The following is a 17,400-nucleotide window of genomic DNA, read 5'->3' as shown; positions in this document are numbered from 1 at the left end:
CTCGGGGGAGGAGGAAATTCACCCACCTTTCTCTCAAACACTGGCTAAGGACTTATCTGAATGGACTAGAACCTTTAATGATGTTTAACTACAGTATGTGAACAATCTTTTAATTGCCACTGAGGCCACAGGCCAGTGCACATCTGCTGGATTTAGTTGGGTCCTGAGGAGAAGACGTGAACCTCACAAGAACAGGTGCAGTATTTGGGTTCCTCACTTTCAAGGGGGGAAATACCAGCTGCCTCAGGAAAGGACGGAGGCGGTTTGTCAAGCTCCCCCAAATCTATGCAGGCTTGGAAAACTGGCAGTCAGGGCTTCCTTGGGGCACTCCTGGCTGCTCCCCAGCACCAGGGCAACTCCTGGCATGGAGGTGCAAAAGTGGGGCGGGGGGGGTCCTGGGGCTGGTCCTCTCCAGCACCAGTCCTGGCAGGCACCTCTCTCCACCCTTCTGCAGCGCTGGCTGGCATCGCTCCTTCTCCGAGGCCAGAGAAGCCATGCTGGCTGCCCGGCTGTGCCTGATTGCCTGCCTGCAGTGGGTGAAGCTGCGGCCACTGGCTGGTTGCTGCCTGCGGCTCGCAATGGCACAGGGGAAGGGGGGCTGCTGGCTTACACCAGCCGACTCGCCTGAGACTGGACCGCCTGGAGACCACTGATGCAGTGGGAGGAGCGTGCCCAGGTGCCCCTCGCCACACAGCAGTGGGATCTGAGGAAGTGCCTATGTGGGCTGAGGAAAGTTCCAAAACCGCAAGGAGACTGAAGGACCGTGGAACCCATGGAGGACCTGAAGTTCCTGCTCAAACACCAACCCTGCAAGGGAGGACCAGCAGCATAACAGACCAGGATGAGAAGAAGCTGACATCAGGGTCAGCCACGGGCCTGCAACTGGAGGGAGCAAGGGGGAAGAGCCCCGAAGGAAAGCAGCCAATTGAGGACCAGGCTTGGGTCCCGGTTTGGAGACGTGAAACAAAGAGACTTGCATTTGCCTAATGCTAAGTGGCCTAGATAATATTGCTGAAGGGAAGAGGGGGAGTTTCTAGAAGCTGCTGCTTTGACTATCTCAGTGTACTTCTGATAATGTAGTTACTCCCTTCTACACCAGATGTCCTTGAAGAAAGAAAACAGTGGAATGCCCCATTTTCGGTTTTAGAGTACTGGCTCAGTGTGCAATAGAATGCTTCTGCTTCAGTAGTGCTGGTGAAAACCTAGCATGGATTTCTTGCACCTGGAAATGTCTGGATCCCCAACATTGACACAGTAAAACTGACATGCAAATTCCAGAAGGACAGGCACTGCCATCCCAGATCAGCCAAAGGAGAGTAAAAAGGAAGAATTCATATTTGACTTGGAAAGGATTCCACAGGTCCCTGGGAAAAACAGTCTCCATGTGAGGCCACTACCGGCAAGGGCCACTGAGGCACAGTGGTCTAGTTTGGTGGCGGTGGACTGGCAACATCTCTACAGCCCCCAAGAGAGCAACAGCCGATTGGCACAAGCTGGAAGAGGCCCCTGTGTGTGAGGGAGAGTTTGGTGCAGTGGCCAGCAGGTAGCTTAGTCTTTGCAAAGCTGGAAAGGTCCTGGCCTGCAGCTGGATGGGCAGCTACATGTGGAGGCTGCCTGCTATGCATTATTCACACAAATGGGGCTGGTAATAGGGTTGGTATAGCCTGGAATGCCCACTATGGGTGCAAGAGAACTTGGTGCTGCCAAAAGATGGAAGTCAGCAAATATGCCTAGCTCAACGGCCCACATTGGACATAATTGGCAAATACAAAACTCCACAGAAGAAATCCCCTACAGGGGATCTCTGAACTCAGCTTCACAACACAGGAATGCCTTCCAAACATGGAAACCACCCTGGGACCTATTGGGTTAGTAGCCAGAAGCCTTCCATGGCTTTCCCTACAGAAGGAGAGGGCACTGGATACCTTGTCCCCAATCTCTGCATTACTACAGAAGTCCCCAGGGGCGCTTGCCCAAACCGCAGAGAGGTAGTTCAAACATTGTTGGAAAACATTGCCAAAGCGGGGTAGGTGACTCATTTCTCTGTGCCATCCTTCCACCGGTTGGGGGTTTCTCAGATCACCATGACATTCGAGTGCAGCCTCTGCATTCTCTGTGTTTCTAGTGAAACAGCTGATGCCATTTCGGACATACAATGAAGTTAGTTCAACAGCAACTTGCCATACAAAGTTGCTAGACACTGCATTGTTAGCAAGCCAGGACAGGGTTTGCAACACTTGTAGAAGACAAAACTGTTTCTTTAGAGCATCACATTCACAGGCTCCATGCTTTACAACCTGCTTTAAATTCCGATCTGGTAAAAGTGGCTTGGGAGGATTATTGTTTTGGTTCTCCGACTGAGGCTGGCTACAAAGACTTGAAACCATTTTTTGTGCTTCTTTCTCCTCATTTTGCTTGTTGTTGCTGACAGTGCTTGCCAATAATTATGCATTCTAGTATTTCTCAGACATGCACATGGTAGGCATGTCATGAGCGGAGCCGGGGGTCAGACTGGATGACCCAGGAGACCCTTCTGACTCACTATTTCTATGTTTCCCTATTCAAACGGCCCTCACCTGCACCAGCAGTCTGCACCTTTAATGCAAAGCTGTGATGGCTTAGTAACCTATCTCCCTAATTAAAAGGAATCTGACTTTTAATAAGAATATTCCTTTGAAGGGGGGAAACTTGCCAATTGCAGTACCCCAAAATACCCAAAAGTAGTTGGCCGGAGGGAGGCCACATAGTAAAAACACCACAGTTACACTGTCCCAGAAGGGAGGGCGGATAAGAACAAGATGAACTTCATGCAACCTACAGCTAACAAGCTCTCCTGCCCTCCAATACAGAAATCAAAGGGGCAGTGGAAACTGGTTGCAACCACCATGAAAGTTGCAAATGTGCAGGGAGTAAGAAGCCTGTGTGAACCTCGAGCAGATAAGAAACAGACCTGGGGAATGTCTGGTCCTTGAGAGAAGAAAGGACTCTTTCTCCAGCACGGGAGGGGTGCATACATTGATGAATCGATGCATCAGAGGTGCATTAGGTGACCCAATTGCTTACCTAGGGTATAAAACGCATGTACCGGGGTGCAACTTTGGAGTCACTGCTTCGGGCTGAATGTCCCCCTTCATCTCCCTTCATTCTATAGTGCACTAGAATAAAGCTGGATTTGGCTCTAAGTCTCGTCTCAGGCTCCTTTTGGCTCAGATCTGGGGTCCACCCGGGTTTGCCCCAGCTGTTGACTGGCTGAGTTGGGTAACAGTTTCCCTATGTGACAAGCAAAGAAATCCTTCTATGGATCAGTCTCAAGTGTCTACTTTGGGTTCTAGCATTAAGGGAGAAAGAGAAAAATACTTCCCTGTCCCTTCTCTACACAGTGCATAATTCTCTGCCATGTTTCCCTTACCTGCCTTTTTTCTAAGCTGAAATGTCTCCACTGCCATCACATTTCCTCCTACGAAATGGGCTCCAGCCTTCCATCATTTTAATTGCCCTTTTCCATGCCTTTTCCAGGTCAACAATATTTTTTTTAAGGTGCCACAACCAGAACTGCACCCAATATTCTAAGTGCCTTGGCACCATAGATCTGAAAAAGCAAGCGCCAGAGCGTTCCATACCAATGGCAGAAATGAACACTCACACTCACGCTCTATGGGGAGGATGGAATTGCCTTGAACCCCAGCTTTTTTTACTGGCAAGGTCACCCAGCCCCCCTGCAGTTTACTTATGACCCAGGTGGTCCTCACCACCAGCTACAATCTTCCAGGACATATACAGAGTGTTTGCTAGGTTCTGAGTCACATGACACAGCAGCAGGGCAGGTGATGAGGAAGTAAGGGGAACTCAGTCAAAAAAATGTGGCTGCACAGGGGGCGATAGCCTTAATTGCAGGAGACAGACTTAAGGCAAGGCTTTTTGGTGAGCCTTAGCTCAGAATTTTAATCATGCAAATTAGAGTGATTGCAATTCCAGTTCAAAACCTGACCTGGCAGCCTTATCAGCTGCTATGGATCAGCAAGATAATTTGTTGTTGTTTAGTAGTCAAGAGACTAGAGAAGGACTAATTACTTCTCTTGCAGCCTCCAAGGCTAACTGGAAGTTTCACTCTTTTAAAGGAACAGCAATGCTAAACATAGAAACAGAGCGAGTCAGAAGGGGTCTCCCGGGCCATCTAGTCTGACCTCGGGTACCAGCAGACAGTAATCTGTTTAGATTATTAAACAGTAATCTGGCTTGGAATTTTGTTACTTTCTGAAAAGTGGGGGAGGTTTGATTTTATAACACAAAGGCACCCTTTCTAACCAGGATTTATCTGGATTTCCCCAACATAAGCAATATTTATCTTTATGTATTTATTTAAAACATTTTATCCTGTCTTATATCTGGAACGGATATGCTTCTCAGTGTATCTGCTTGCTTCTCCCTAGCTCAGGCTGTGTTCGCTTTTGCCATCCTGGCTAGCCTTCTTTTTCCTCTTGGTTTCCTTGGCACCTGTCAGTTTTTGTCACCTCTCAAACTTCATCCTACCTTTCCCAATTTGTGGTAATCTGAACTCTTATTATTGTGGTTTTGAGGAATCTCCAAGCAATCTGGAGAGATTTAAAATTCTTCACTTCCCCCTTCCATTTCACTTTGACTGCAGTTTACAACACTATATAAAATAATACAACTTTCATTTTCTTTTCTTTTCTTTAATCTCCTCCTCCTGGTAGGGTTCTAGCACTTTTTAGCAGCAGATGTTCAACCAGTAAAGCATGCAGCAGCTCCACAGAGGGCATATGGGTTGGCCAGTGATGGGAAGTTTCACCAGAGGAATTTCTGCCCGCTTTTGCAGATATTAGAAATGCAGTAGGGAAATTAAAATAATTGGCAAAGCAGGAGTAATAAACAGAAGTGATTTTATGGGCAATAGATGACTTGCTGGGCATAACAGAATGAAACAGAATTCTGTACCATGTTTAAGTTCTTTCAACTTTTTGTTTTGTCAAGCAAATTGAAAACTTGTGAGATGCGAAAGCCAGGTATGATCATTCTGATGCAAGAAATTTCATCTTTCCCATTAATTCATTTGGAGTGCAATCCTAGGAAAATTTGGACAATTCTCAGCATTCCCAACCAAAAAAAAGGGGGGGGGATAATGGATGCTGGGAATTGCAATCCTTTAAGTTGCAGAGACTTGGTCCTTGATCATGGTGCATATCCTGAGCCAGCATCAGTGTGACAGTAGCAACACAGGCCAAACTTACAGGGTTGTTTTCACAACAGATTGAGTGTGACATGGCTGGAATGCTCAGATGAAAGTATGATATAAATGGCATTTTTATTAAACGATTAAGAACTCAGCCTGACACATCTTGTCCTGGCCCTCAGAGAAAAAGAAGAAAAAAACTTCCTGCGTCTTTGCTGAGCAATGTACGACTTATTGCCTTTGTCGCCTCGGGCAGCGAGTTGAGGATTCTTTAAGGGTAGTGGGGAATCTGGGTTGTTGTTTTTTCCCCCCTCTCCACCTGCGCCTTAAAAGGTTGCTGGATCGAGACCGGAAGACGCTCGCTTGAGGGAGGGGTGGTGCTCTGCTCGAGTCCGGCCTCCAGGGTGGGGTAAGGCGAGGTAAGAGGAGGCGGCACGTCCTGTCCGGCTTCACCTTCCTTCGAAGCAGGTCGTGCCGCGTTCGCTTTTGCGCGCGCCTGGGGTTCTCTCCATGATACAGGTACGGCGCACGTGGGGATCCGGGGGCGGACGCGCGTCCTGCCCCCCTTCCTTGCCATTTGCCCTGCAATTTGTAGCGCCTTTCTTCTGTTTTAGTTTTCCGCATCTCGTTCTCGTGTTGCAACAAGTTGCGGCTGGATTTCCGACGTGGCACGTGTGTGGTGAGGACCGGCGAAAATGCTGGCTTCTCGCAAGTAGTCCCGTGCCCGGGGGGATGTTTTCCGCGTGGCAGCCCTACTATTAAGACAGAAGAGAAAGCAGGGGTGCTTCCTTCTATCTAGAGACGCATCTTTCTATCTCCCAGCCGCTTAACCAAGGTTGCCAACTGACCAGAAGAATCGGAACGCTCCGCTTTTCTGCTCGTAAGCAGAGTCGCCAGCCGCCGAGCATCTTTCCTTCTCCGTCATGAAAATACTTGATCGAGCGGCCGTTAATGGCAGTGGTGCAGAGATTGGTTGGAAAGTTGGCAACCCTAAGATTCCCTTCCCTTTTTCTCCATCTCTTGGCACACCAAGGGTGCAAAGAGATTTTAAATTTGCTAGACACACTTTGCCCTGGCAATTCTGATGGGTTTTTAACGCTTATCAAACTGCCCTGCCCTTCCTTTCTTAATCCCACTTTTGCAAAATTCTATGCATATAGCAACTCTGAAATTGGAGTGGTGGTGCAGCCATGGGGGGGGGGGGGGGGCAGAGAAAACCTGTGGTGGGGCCCACATGATTCTAGAAACACCCCCCCCCGCCCTGTTACTCCTATTTCTTCCTCCAAGCCCCACCCCCTGCTGCTAATTTGGGGAGATACTCTGGTACATCCCAACCGTGACAACATTCACACAGGGGTGGGGAGTCTGCATCTTTCCTCGTTTTATAGGCATACCTGGAAATTCTCTATCGAAATCAGGATAACAGTTACTGGAAAGACAGAGGGAATGAAAGATACATGAATTAAAAATAGAAAAAACACTAACCTGGAAATTATCCAGCTGGAAATACACGAAACCATTTCCTGTCACAGGAAATTCATTTTGGGCATGTCATTTCAAGGAACTATGATAGCTAAGCTCCTATATGTCAAAGATGATTCAAAAAGCACCAGTGTTTCGGGGGATTCCCACTCTTCTATTCTCAATACCTCATTCAATTTCATTTGCAAGGGAATTCAAATCCTTTTTATTTTCTCTATGCTAGACTGCTGAAGAAAGGGAAAGCTAGAGTTTGTTCTAAAATCTTGGAAGCAGGCACCTTTGAAAAATTCACAGATATCAAAAAATGAGTCAGTCATTGCCCATATGAGTGTGACCTAATAGACATGACACAAAAGGAAGAAGGAACAGGGAGGGAAGAGGAAACAGGCTGTCAATAAATGGGGCCAGACTGCACTCCTTCTGATGGAGTTCTTCCTAGGAGGCAGAAACTCACAGTTGCCTTTCATTGAGCTTTGCATCACACAGCTGGAAGCTGAGGTTGCACAGGTATGTCCATTGCTGTGGATGTCTTCTGGGTCTGAGTGAGAATCTTGTATCGTGTCCAGTTATAATGGAAGCTAAAAGAGAGAACCTCCATATTCAGGTGCAGTATACCTTGGAATAGCAGATGCAAGAGGCAACCCACAGGAATGGAGTCAAGGTAGCCTTTAGGCATCTTTTGAGTGCTCCCTTGAAGGCATTTGGCTGTCCACTGCTGGAAACAGGCTTCAGGGAATTCTGATCCAGCAAAGCCATCCGAAAGCAAGGAACATGCACATACTGAGAGCCAGTGTGGTGTAGTGGTTAAGAGCGGGGGACTGGGACTCAGACAATCTGGGTTTGAGTCCCCGCTCAGCCATGGAGCCAACTGGGTGACTTTGGGCCAGTTACAGACTCTCAGCCCAGCCTACCTCACAGGGTTGTTGTTGTGGGGAGAAGATGGAGGAGGAGAGATGATGTAAGCTGCCTTGAGCCCTTTGTAGGAAAAAGGCAGGATATAAATCCATTAAATAAATAAATAAATAAATAAATTTTCCCAGAAAACCTGCCCCCTGTTGTGACCATCACCTTTACCTGGATCTGTCTTGATCCAGGTATGTTTAACTTGGAGAACGAAGATTAAGGGAAGACCTCACAGCATCTTCCAATATCTGAAAGGATGGGGTAGTGCAAAGCATATTTTCTGTTTCTTCCCAGTGCAGGCTGGCCAATTTTGGCCGAATGGTAGAAGCCAAGGTGTTCGGCAGTGAAGCAGACCTCCTCGGGAGGTTCTGGTTCTCCTTTGCTGGAGCAATGCCATGCCTGCATCCTGCATTGTGGAACCAGCACTGAGCAGGGAGGAGGTCAGACTGGGTGATCTCTGAGGTCCCTTCCATCTCTGTGATGTTATGATTTGCTCCTTCTCTGACAGGATGTGATGTAGCAGAGAGGAGTGCTGCTTTCGTCCTCAGGGCTTTTTTTTCCCACACATGCAAGCATACATGCATACTCTTTTTCCTTAGGGAGAGTGACCCCTGCCCCTTCTTTGGAAAGCCCATCTAGGGAACCAATATGCTTGCTGACATTTGAAGTGGTCCATGCAAAGAATAATGTGGCTTGGATTCTCCCCACCCCCCTAGTACAGAGTTCAGCTTTCCCTAAAAGGGAACGACCAATGCAATGAGGCTGCATTACTCACACGGAGGCGGTGTTAATCCGACCAAGGCAGCAGGCAGAGGCAGGCCTGGCTTCTGCCAGACAGGTTCCTCTTCCTTCACCAGGTCAGGCAGTTTCTGCTTCTGTGGCCAGCCTTTGCAGCCTGTGTGGCTTTATTTTGCATGAGGGAACTTCCCCGTCCTTGCAGCTTCTCTCCCCAAGCCTCATCAAGCACCAAGCCTTCAAAAGTTTCTCCTTGGGGCTGAGCACCTCGCGCAAAGAAATGCAGGTATGAACTTTATCTAGCTCCCATGCTTTTAGGAGAAGTGTCTCTGTTCTCGCTCTTTTGTAGAAAGGAGGAGGGTGGAATTTTGTGTGTTTCATGGAGCTTCATGCTGTGCCGGATTAAAATTTGCCACTGACTCAGTGCTGAGTACCCTGTGCTCCGTGCTCCGGCTCCATTGTTCTATCTCTGTTTAAAGGGGGCTGGAATCCCTTCCTGAGACCATAAAAAAGCTGCTTCATGGTATAAGCTGTGCCTGGGCAGACAGCGGCTTCTCCCTCACCACTACTACTTTCTCAGAGGCAGTTTGTTTGCATCTTTTGAAACAGAATGTTGGGCTAGCTAGACCTCCTTGACTTCAATTTCCTTCCTGATTTTTCAGCCAGAGTGTATGTTGGGGGCTTTAGAAGCATCCCAGAAGCAAAAATTCAATTTGTGGGCCAAAACCTTCTGCTGGGAGTCTTTGGACAGCCCCAGCCCCTTTTCTGACCACCCCAATGTTTGGATGTTTTCCTGCTTTTCCAGCCCAAAGCAATTCTGGTTTGGAGAGAGCTGTTGCAAAGCCGACGGCTTTAGGGGGTAATTTTTCCACAACATTTTGGTGATGGCACTCAAGCCAGGTGGTTGGGAGGAGGATGCTCCTCCCAAGAGCATCAGTCCCTTCATTTTCTATTATTTTTTCCTTAACCCTGATTGGCCAATGAAACCTCCCTGTTTAGGAACAGTTTATCTTTAAGGATGTTCTCTGGGCTAGAGAGGGCAGTGAGGAGATTGTTTTCCACTCTTTGAATCCTGAAGGATCATCACCCAGAGGTGGGCAAACGCTCCTTTTCAGCCACCATGGGAGGCAACATTAGATCCAAGAGGATAACGTTACAGGAGGGTAGAACATTTCACGGAGATATTTTGTTTGCTCTGTTTGTAAGTGTTTTAACTGTGTGTGTATTTTAAACTCTGAAGCTGCAAGTGGTTTTAAGATATCTTTTCAGAGAGGAGGAGGATGGGAGTTTTGCATATTGGGTCAAAATGACTAGCCAGGTGTTACTTGTGGTTTGCCTTTTTCTTTTGGTTAGGCACTACAGCTTTGTAGGACAACTCAAAAACTGTAAAAATGAATAACAATCATAATTTATTTTTATTTTATTTTTCAATTTATATCCTGCCTTTTTCCTACAAAGGGCTCAAGGCAGCGTACATCTCCTCCTCCATCTTCATCATTACAATTAATTAATATTAGCTCCCTCTAACAGAGATTCTCAAACACATCACTTCTTCTGCAGGTTTCCAGCGAGAAAAGATGGAACTGCATCAGATTGTCTGAGATTTAGACATGTCTTTGTGGTCCCTGATTTAAGAGTAAATCTTGGCTTGGAGGCAAAAAAGTTGAGCATCTCTCCTGGTGAATTAGTTGGCCATCCAGTCTGGAGAAGAATTAATTCTTGGGGGCAGGCTCTGAAATTATCTTTTCTCTTTCCTCTGGGTTGTGTCTCTCTCTCTCTCTCTCTCTCTCTCTCTCTCTCTCTCTCTCTCTCTCGACATTTCCGCTTTCTTCCCAGAACTGAAAGATGTACACACAGGATGTGGCTAGCACAGGCCCTGAGTCGATTCTTAGTAATCGGTGGTTGCCGTTCCTCCCTTCTGCCCCTCAGGACATGCTTCGCTTCCCCACTTGAAGCTTCTCTAACAACTACATCTGTGTTGTCAAAACATCTGCAGCGCCTTCTGGCTTTTGCTGATAGTGTTCTAATTGCACTTCTGCTGGGGAACTCTCTTGCAGAAGCAGATGTGGGTGTGGTTCTTCTTTACTGTTTTCAAATGGATTTCTTTTTGCAACTGAGGGATTACAGAAGCAAAGGCAGGCTTTATTCATGAGGACTAGTGCCTTTTACTTTCCCCTGCTTTTACACTGGAATGGGCAGCATGAAAAGAGACCCACTGTTTCAGCTTAGGGAAGCCTGCACACAAGACATGGATCAAAAGAAGGTAACTTTTTCTTTTCTCCCCAACTGCTGCAAGGGAGAAAGCGAGAGAGAGAGAGAGACCGTGAGCATGGATGTTCTGTGTAAATGTTATGACTAACTGGTCAAGTCCTGGATGGGTCATTAATGGGTCAGGAGCCCAGTTGCACAACTCCAGCTGCTGCATCTCCTGATACGGAGTTTCATGCATTAATTCAGAATGACCCTGTGCATGTTGTGGAACTCCTTCCGCAGCTTTCTCATGGAAGGTCCGTGCTGCTTCTGCCAGAGAAGAAGAAAAATAGTTCTCTCTTTGAACCTTAGTCCTTCATTCTATACGCCTCTTTTATATTCTCCTCCTTTGGGACAACTTCTTTTCTCCTTCCAAAATATTTTGGCCATCTAAATGTTTTGGCAAATGATGGGAGGGTGGTGGGAATCCTTGCCCCCTGTTTCTCTCACCTTCCTTTGGATGTCCCATAATCCCCCAAATTCATGCTGCCATACGGAGGATGGTGGGATATGTAGCCCAACCACGTAGGGGAAAGCCAGTTGCTGTTAGGAAAAATATTTTATTTCTGGCCCTTCTTTCCATCCTAAAAGGGTTTTCACCACATTGAACAAACTGTGTGTGCTTTTTGATAGCACATATGAATGTATCTTGTTGCTTTTAATATTTCCAGTCCCTAGATGTGGAATTTGGTTTCCCTTCCCTTGCTCCTTCTGGTCTAGGTTTTCCACCAAAAGTGTTGAACACTTTGCTTCTTTATCACTCACTCCTAGCCCCAGATACAAGTCTTAATTTTATTTTTGCTTCCCTGCAGACCTCAATTAAGCATTAAAGGTGGTCGTGGTAACGGTGGCCGGTAGGGCTGGTGGATCTCCAACTCTTGAGAACGCAGAGGAGAGGACAACATGGCGAACCCTCTGTTCCCCCTGAAGCAAGTCTTCAACAAAGACCGAACCTTCCGCCCCAAGAAGAAATTCGAACCCGGGACGCTGCGCTTCGAGCTTCACAAAAAGGCCCAGGCGTCGCTCAACGCTGGTCTGGATTTGAAGTTGGCCGTTCAGCTGCCGTCTGATGAAGAGCTCAATGACTGGGTTGCTGTGCATGTGGTGGACTTCTTCAACCGCATCAATCTCATCTATGGCACCATCAGCGACTACTGCACGGAAAAGACCTGTCCAATCATGTCCGGGGGGCCGAAGTACGAGTACCGCTGGCAGGATGAGAAGTATCGCAAGCCCACAGCCCTCTCTGCGCCCAAATACATGGACCTGCTCATGGACTGGATCGAGGTGCAAATCAATAACGAAGACCTTTTCCCCACCAATGTCGGTGAGTTGGCTTGATGGGGACTGGGGAAGACACGCTGTGTGAGCTCAGCCCGAGCCACAGTTGCTTCTGGGATGCAGCTGCACAAAGGGCAAAGGCGGTAGAACCGTCGCTTCCCAACCATGGTGGGTGCAAAGCTGCGCTTTACTCTATGCTAGTTGGACGTCCAGTTTAAGAAGGGTGCATCTATTTATTTATTGCAGTTCTGTACCGTCCCACAGCTGACACTATCTAGGTGGCTTACACAGTCCATAAAAAGGGTGATGGAAGTACAATTTTAAAAATCAGAAAAATATTAACACGTTTAAAGCCACTAATAATAAAGGCAAACAATAACACGGAATAACAAAAAGAGGGAAAGAGACTCTGCAGAATATCTGGGTGACTGAGTAAATTGTTTTTAGCCTCAGAGGGCTGTCTTAACCTGGCACAAAAAAGATGACAGATTTAGCATCAGTGTGGGAACTGCTCATGGTGGGCATGTCGTGAGTGGAGCCGGCTGGTGCCGGAGGTCAGACTAGATGGCCTGGGAAGCCCCTTCTGACTCGCTCTGTTTCTATGTTTCTAATTTTGCATTGATGGAGGGCCACCACCAAGAAAGTTCTCCTTTTAGTGGCCACCCTGCACACTTCTCTAAGGACTCAGAGAAAGACCCCAGAGGTTGGGCATTGTGTCCAGGATTGGGGTGGATTCCAAAAGTTTCTTACCTGGACCCCAGTGAAGGCTGGACTCCAGGACTGAAATTTGGCAACAATAGGGGAGAAAAAGTTTCATGGCCAGGTGAGGACTGGAAGCTTGATCGCTTTCCCAACAGTCACACCACAGCACACCAATCTCCAGAGTGAAGGGCAGAGCAGGACAGATTTTGGCTGAACTTGAGCAGTAAGAAGAACTTAAGCGTGAAACCAGTGACCTTGTTGGTTTGTTGGACAAGCTTTCCCTGGAGCATTTGAAGTTGAGGCCAAACGTCTGTTGGGTGCTCTGGATTTTCTGTATTGAGTGAGTTGGTTGGACCCTAAGACACCCACCACATCTGTGATTCAGTCTTATGAGTTCTACTTGGGGAAGGGGGCTGTGGAGGGTTTTTGTGGGGGAGAACTGCATTTGAGCAGCCCCTGCTGTTCTCTGTCCAGGTGCAATCGTAAGTCATAGCACTCAGCTCTCCTGAATCCCCAAGCGTGGCAGAAAATAAGATCGCTAAACTCTCCTTGTGGTGGCTTTTCCCTGTGTTCGATTTTGATGCAGAAGTTGGGGCTTGAGTTCTTTGCGCTTCCATATCCTGGGTTGTTACATCCGGCATGATTGTGATGGATGCAGCTTGCATGAGCATTTGTGCAACTATACATTTTGTGACTAGTTTTCCTTATTCTGCAGGTACTCCATTTCCCAAGAACTTCCTCCAGGCAGTGAAAAAGATCCTCTCTCGTCTCTTCCGAGTCTTTGTCCATGTTTATATCCACCACTTTGACCGCATCATCCAGATGGGCTCCGAAGCCCATGTCAACACATGCTACAAACATTTCTACTATTTTGTGAAGCAGTTCCACCTCATAGACAACAGGGAGCTAGAACCACTGGTGAGTGTGGAGTTGGATCTCCAGACCTTCTCCAAAGATCCAGGACCCCACGGCACCCCTGGGTCTCACCACAGAAAAAAACTCTGTGGGTGTTAGGCAGGGAACCCACATCGCCGCCTCTGAGGGCTGCTTTGCTCTTCCTTTTCCCCTTTGCTGATCTTCTTCTTTTGATCCAGTGTTAATAAAGATCAGACAGAAGTCCATCTGGACTTACATTCTGTTTCCAGCAGGGGACAGCTCCCTTTTGGGCTTCCTGAAGGAGATGAATCCCTGCCTGCCCAGTTTTTGTCCCCACCATCAGAATGGGAAGGGCTTACCTATCCTGGTTCATAACTCTTGATTTGGGGTCTGGAACCTCAGACCCCAGGCCAAATCCAGTTCTTTGTACTCTGCAAAGGGACCAAGTGCTCCCCCTGTTTCTGCTACTGATTTGGAGGTTTCCAGGCTTTTGCGTGGGCTCATTTTTTTAAAAAAAAAATAACCCTGGGCTTAAAAGCTTGGAATTGTTCTCGCAAAATCTCTTTACTAACCATAAGAGCTTCAAGCTACAGAAGCCAGTATTCTGCTTCACTCCCTAGCAGAAGGCATCCCCCAGAATTTCTCCAAAATGGAATTTGTCCATGGGGCTGAAAGGAGTTCAGGAACCGGTGTTGCCGGAAGCATGGCCTGAAGGCAAGAGCCCTGCAAGGGTAGATTGCCACTGAATATGGAAGTTTCATGCACTTCCAAGGACATTTTTATTCTCATTATTACATTGCATGTATATCCTGCCTTTTTTTCCTGTGGTGAGGAATTCAAGGCAGCTCGCGTTGCTCCATTTTATCCTAGCAGCAGCAACCCTGTGAGGTAGATTGGGCTGGCTCAAAGTCATCTAGGGGGTTTCATGGCCAAGTGGGGACTAGAACCCAGATCTCGCTAACCATGCATGGTTCTGACCAATGTCGGTTGGGGTGATTGCCTGGTTTTTGCTTGGTTTCCCACCATCCTAAAAGACTGAAACTCCTGGGAATTGCTTTAAGCTGAAATTGGCTGGGGGTTTTGGCCCACTCCCTGCTTCATATATCCTTGCTTCATTTTGGCCTCCCCTGCACTTTCTTGGAAATGGAATCCAGCATGCCTGGAACAAATTATTTCCCAAAATGCAATCCAACTTACACTTCCTGCAGAGTTGCTTTCTAACACAAACACAATCCGCCTCCCATCCCCGTAACCAAACTTTTCATGATTGTTTTCTTGACGTGCAAATTGAATGAAGAGATAACCAAGCTAATCTTGCTCTCTGGCAGAAGGAGATGACTGCACGGATGTGCCACTGACTTGTGAGGACTCTTCGTGTCACCTCTGAGCCATACCTGGACTGCATCTCTCTCTGTCCTCACTGGAGACTTCACTGATTAAGAAGATTATAGAAATGTGTGTATATAATGTTTAAAAAATGGACTTGTGATGATTTGAAGTTCCTGGTGAAACTGTTCTGTAAAATGTTTTGATTGTTGATTTACTGAGATATGTATATGCATTTATTTTTCAAGGAACTTGGAAAAAATACCCCTGTTAATGGCAAGGTATCCTTCGGAATGATGTTTTTTGGGTTTTGTGGGGGGCGGGGGTTCCCCTACTACTTTCCGTCTCAGGGACTAATGTTTTGGAAGGTGAATATGGACAGTAGTTTCTGTCCCCTGTTGTCCCAGATCCACTGCAACTTGCAAAATATTTGGGCCATGTGTTTTACATCTGATGGTGAAGAAGCACAGGATGGCAAAATCAGAGAGATGTATAAATCCACAGGTTTTCAAAGACTTTTGTTTTGCCCATTTGTTGGACATACTTTTTGCAAAGCAAAAATAAAACTTTCTTGTTGCTTGATCTGTCCTCTTGGCGATTCTAACTCAATGTGGGCAAAGCTTTGGCGTTTCTGTTTATCAGGGTACTGCGTTGACCTGAAGCAAGACCTGGCATCTTGCATCACAGACTCTGCAAGTCACAATATTCAGATCAATGGCCCTATTTTTTGTGTGTCGGTGGGAGGAGGGACTGTGCCTTGCTAAAGGTGGAATTAATGCCTTGGAAAGGAACTTCTGCACTTGTCTAGTTCTGCGCTGCTTGGTGGAGAAACTGAAGAGGAACTTACTTGAGGCATTGCCTTGAACTGCTTCAGTTTCATCATTTTTGCTTCCAGAGAAGTTCTGGCTTGATATGACGGTGCCCATCTTTCGACACACTTGGCCTCTGCCTGTCCTCCTTCCCTGGTCCTTTCACTAAGCAAAACAACCTTAATTGTTGCAGTCTTTGCTCAGAGGTGAGTTGCGTAAACCATTCACTCATTTTTTCGTTTCCTCCTCGTGCACATTTCCAAGTCTACAATTTTCTTTTGCTAGATGTGACAACTGGAGTGGCATGCTATATTCGAAGCGTGGCTGCAGCATAGACTGTATTCATTTATTATTTATTTATTTTATTTGGTATATTTATATGCTAGCCTGAGGGATTTCTGGGCGGCTTACAATAAAAACCTGATCAACTGACATAAAACCATAAAACAAGAAACAGAACAATGAAACCAGGTAGACAAACATATTTCAATTCTATTCCTAATTATGCTTCATATGGATTTTTGTTTCACAGCAGCCAAGCACTGAGTTGACATGTTCCTTGAGCTGTCCACCCCTAACCAAAATCCCTTTCTTACTCACCAAGCAAAGCTGGGATTCTTTGCCCAAGCAAGCATTGCTTGCTAACACTGAACTGCATGGGCCATTTTAATGCCCACTTTCCCAATTTGGAGAGATCCCAAATGGCTTGGGAACAGAATGTCCTAAAGGAACATCTTTTTCCCTACATGCCCTCCTGCCCCTTAAGATCTGAGGCAGAGGCCCTGTTCCGGGAACCCTCCTTGAAGGAAGTTAGGAGAGCGAACACCCAGAGGATGGCCTTCTCTGCGGTGGCACCACGGCTATGGAATGTGCTCCCTATAGAGGCCTGCCTGGAGCCATCATTACATGCTTTTTGGCACCAGGTCCAGAACTTATATTCACCCAATATTTTTATATATTTATGTAGGAGATGTACAGGCCGTCCATCACTGTTGTCTCTGGACGGCTTACAGTATATTATAAAACCTAAACAGAATAAATTTGGCTACACCACGACGGAGTATAAAAATGACATGGTTAAAATAAAATAAATATACAATTAAAATTGATTAGCTTTAAAATATTAGTCAAATACAAAGGTCTTGACCTGGCGCCAAAAAGCATATAATAACGGTGCCAGGCGGACCTCTCTGGGGAGCGCATTCCATAGTCAGGGCGCCACCATAGAGAAGGCCCTCCTCCAGGTATTCTGTCTCCTGACCTCTTCTTAGTTTTAATGTTTAATAGATTTTAATTTATTTTTATTCCAGTTATGGGTTATTTAGTTTGGGGTATTTACATTGATACAGTTGTATTCACTGATTTTGTTGTGAGCCATCCAGAGATGCAGAGTGATTGGACAGCCTAGAAATATCCCAAATAAATAAATATCCCTTGGACCTCCTCACAATCCCTAAATAGTTTGAGGTCATCAGTAAACGTGGCCATATCAGTAGCAACTCCTAACTCTAGATCATTTATCATTTAGAGCAGAGCAGCAGAGGCACAGGCTGGGAGAGAGCGCTGAGAGGCCAGGGAACTGGCGAAGGCAAGGTAGGAGCTGGGCAGCGGAGCAGAGCTCCAGGAGCAGCAGAGAGGAAGGGGGCGGGGCCAGAGGGGCCAGGAGGGAGCAGAGGGGCGGGGCCAGCGGCCTGAGAGGCATATAGGGCCCCGCTCAGCCAGTAACCGCCCTTTGGGCTCGGGCCTCTTGGCGGAGCAGCGGAGGCAGAGGCTGGGGGAGAGGGCTGAGGGTGGCCAGGGACCGGGGAAGGCAAGGCAGGAGCTGGGCGGGGGAACGGGGGGGGG

General features: G+C 47.1%; 1 protein-coding gene across 3 annotated transcripts; it reads left to right on the top strand.

Annotated features, from left to right (window-relative positions):
• The first annotated feature begins 5,688 nt into the window (after window positions 1-5,688).
• MOB3A (MOB kinase activator 3A) lies at window positions 5,689-15,328 on the top strand. Of its 3 annotated transcripts, none has more exons than XM_044453529.1 (4): window positions 5,689-5,710; window positions 11,374-11,888; window positions 13,260-13,462; window positions 14,749-15,328. In XM_044453529.1, exons 2-4 carry the CDS (start codon window positions 11,465-11,467, stop codon window positions 14,776-14,778), a joined length of 657 nt encoding a protein of 218 aa, XP_044309464.1. In that variant the 5' UTR covers window positions 5,689-5,710; window positions 11,374-11,464; the 3' UTR covers window positions 14,779-15,328. The 3 variants fall into 3 exon arrangements, with proteins under 3 accessions (XP_044309464.1, XP_044309463.1, XP_044309462.1); XM_044453528.1 differs by lacking the exon at window positions 5,689-5,710 and adding an exon at window positions 8,420-8,597; XM_044453527.1 differs by lacking the exon at window positions 5,689-5,710 and adding an exon at window positions 10,365-10,574.
• The last annotated feature ends 2,072 nt before the right edge of the window (window positions 15,329-17,400 follow it).

The sequence above is a fragment of the Varanus komodoensis genome, unplaced genomic scaffold (genome assembly GCF_004798865.1).
Source record: "Varanus komodoensis strain SLA01 unplaced genomic scaffold, ASM479886v1 scaffold79, whole genome shotgun sequence".
Lineage (NCBI taxonomy): Eukaryota > Metazoa > Chordata > Lepidosauria > Squamata > Varanidae > Varanus > Varanus komodoensis.
This window is presented reverse-complemented; position numbering and strand designations above follow the sequence as displayed.

What these genes read in the sequence shown, in the direction of transcription:
- MOB3A (XM_044453529.1), top strand. Translation starts at nt 11,465, where the DNA reads ATGGCGAACCCTCTGTTCCCCCTGAAGCAAGTCTTCAACAAAGACCGA. An exon ending in CCTTTTCCCCACCAATGTCG is followed by an intron (nt 11,889 to 13,259) that starts GTGAGTTGGCTT and finishes CTTATTCTGCAG; the next exon opens with GTACTCCATTTCCCAAGAAC. An exon ending in ACAGGGAGCTAGAACCACTG is followed by an intron (nt 13,463 to 14,748) that starts GTGAGTGTGGAG and finishes GCTCTCTGGCAG; the next exon opens with AAGGAGATGACTGCACGGAT.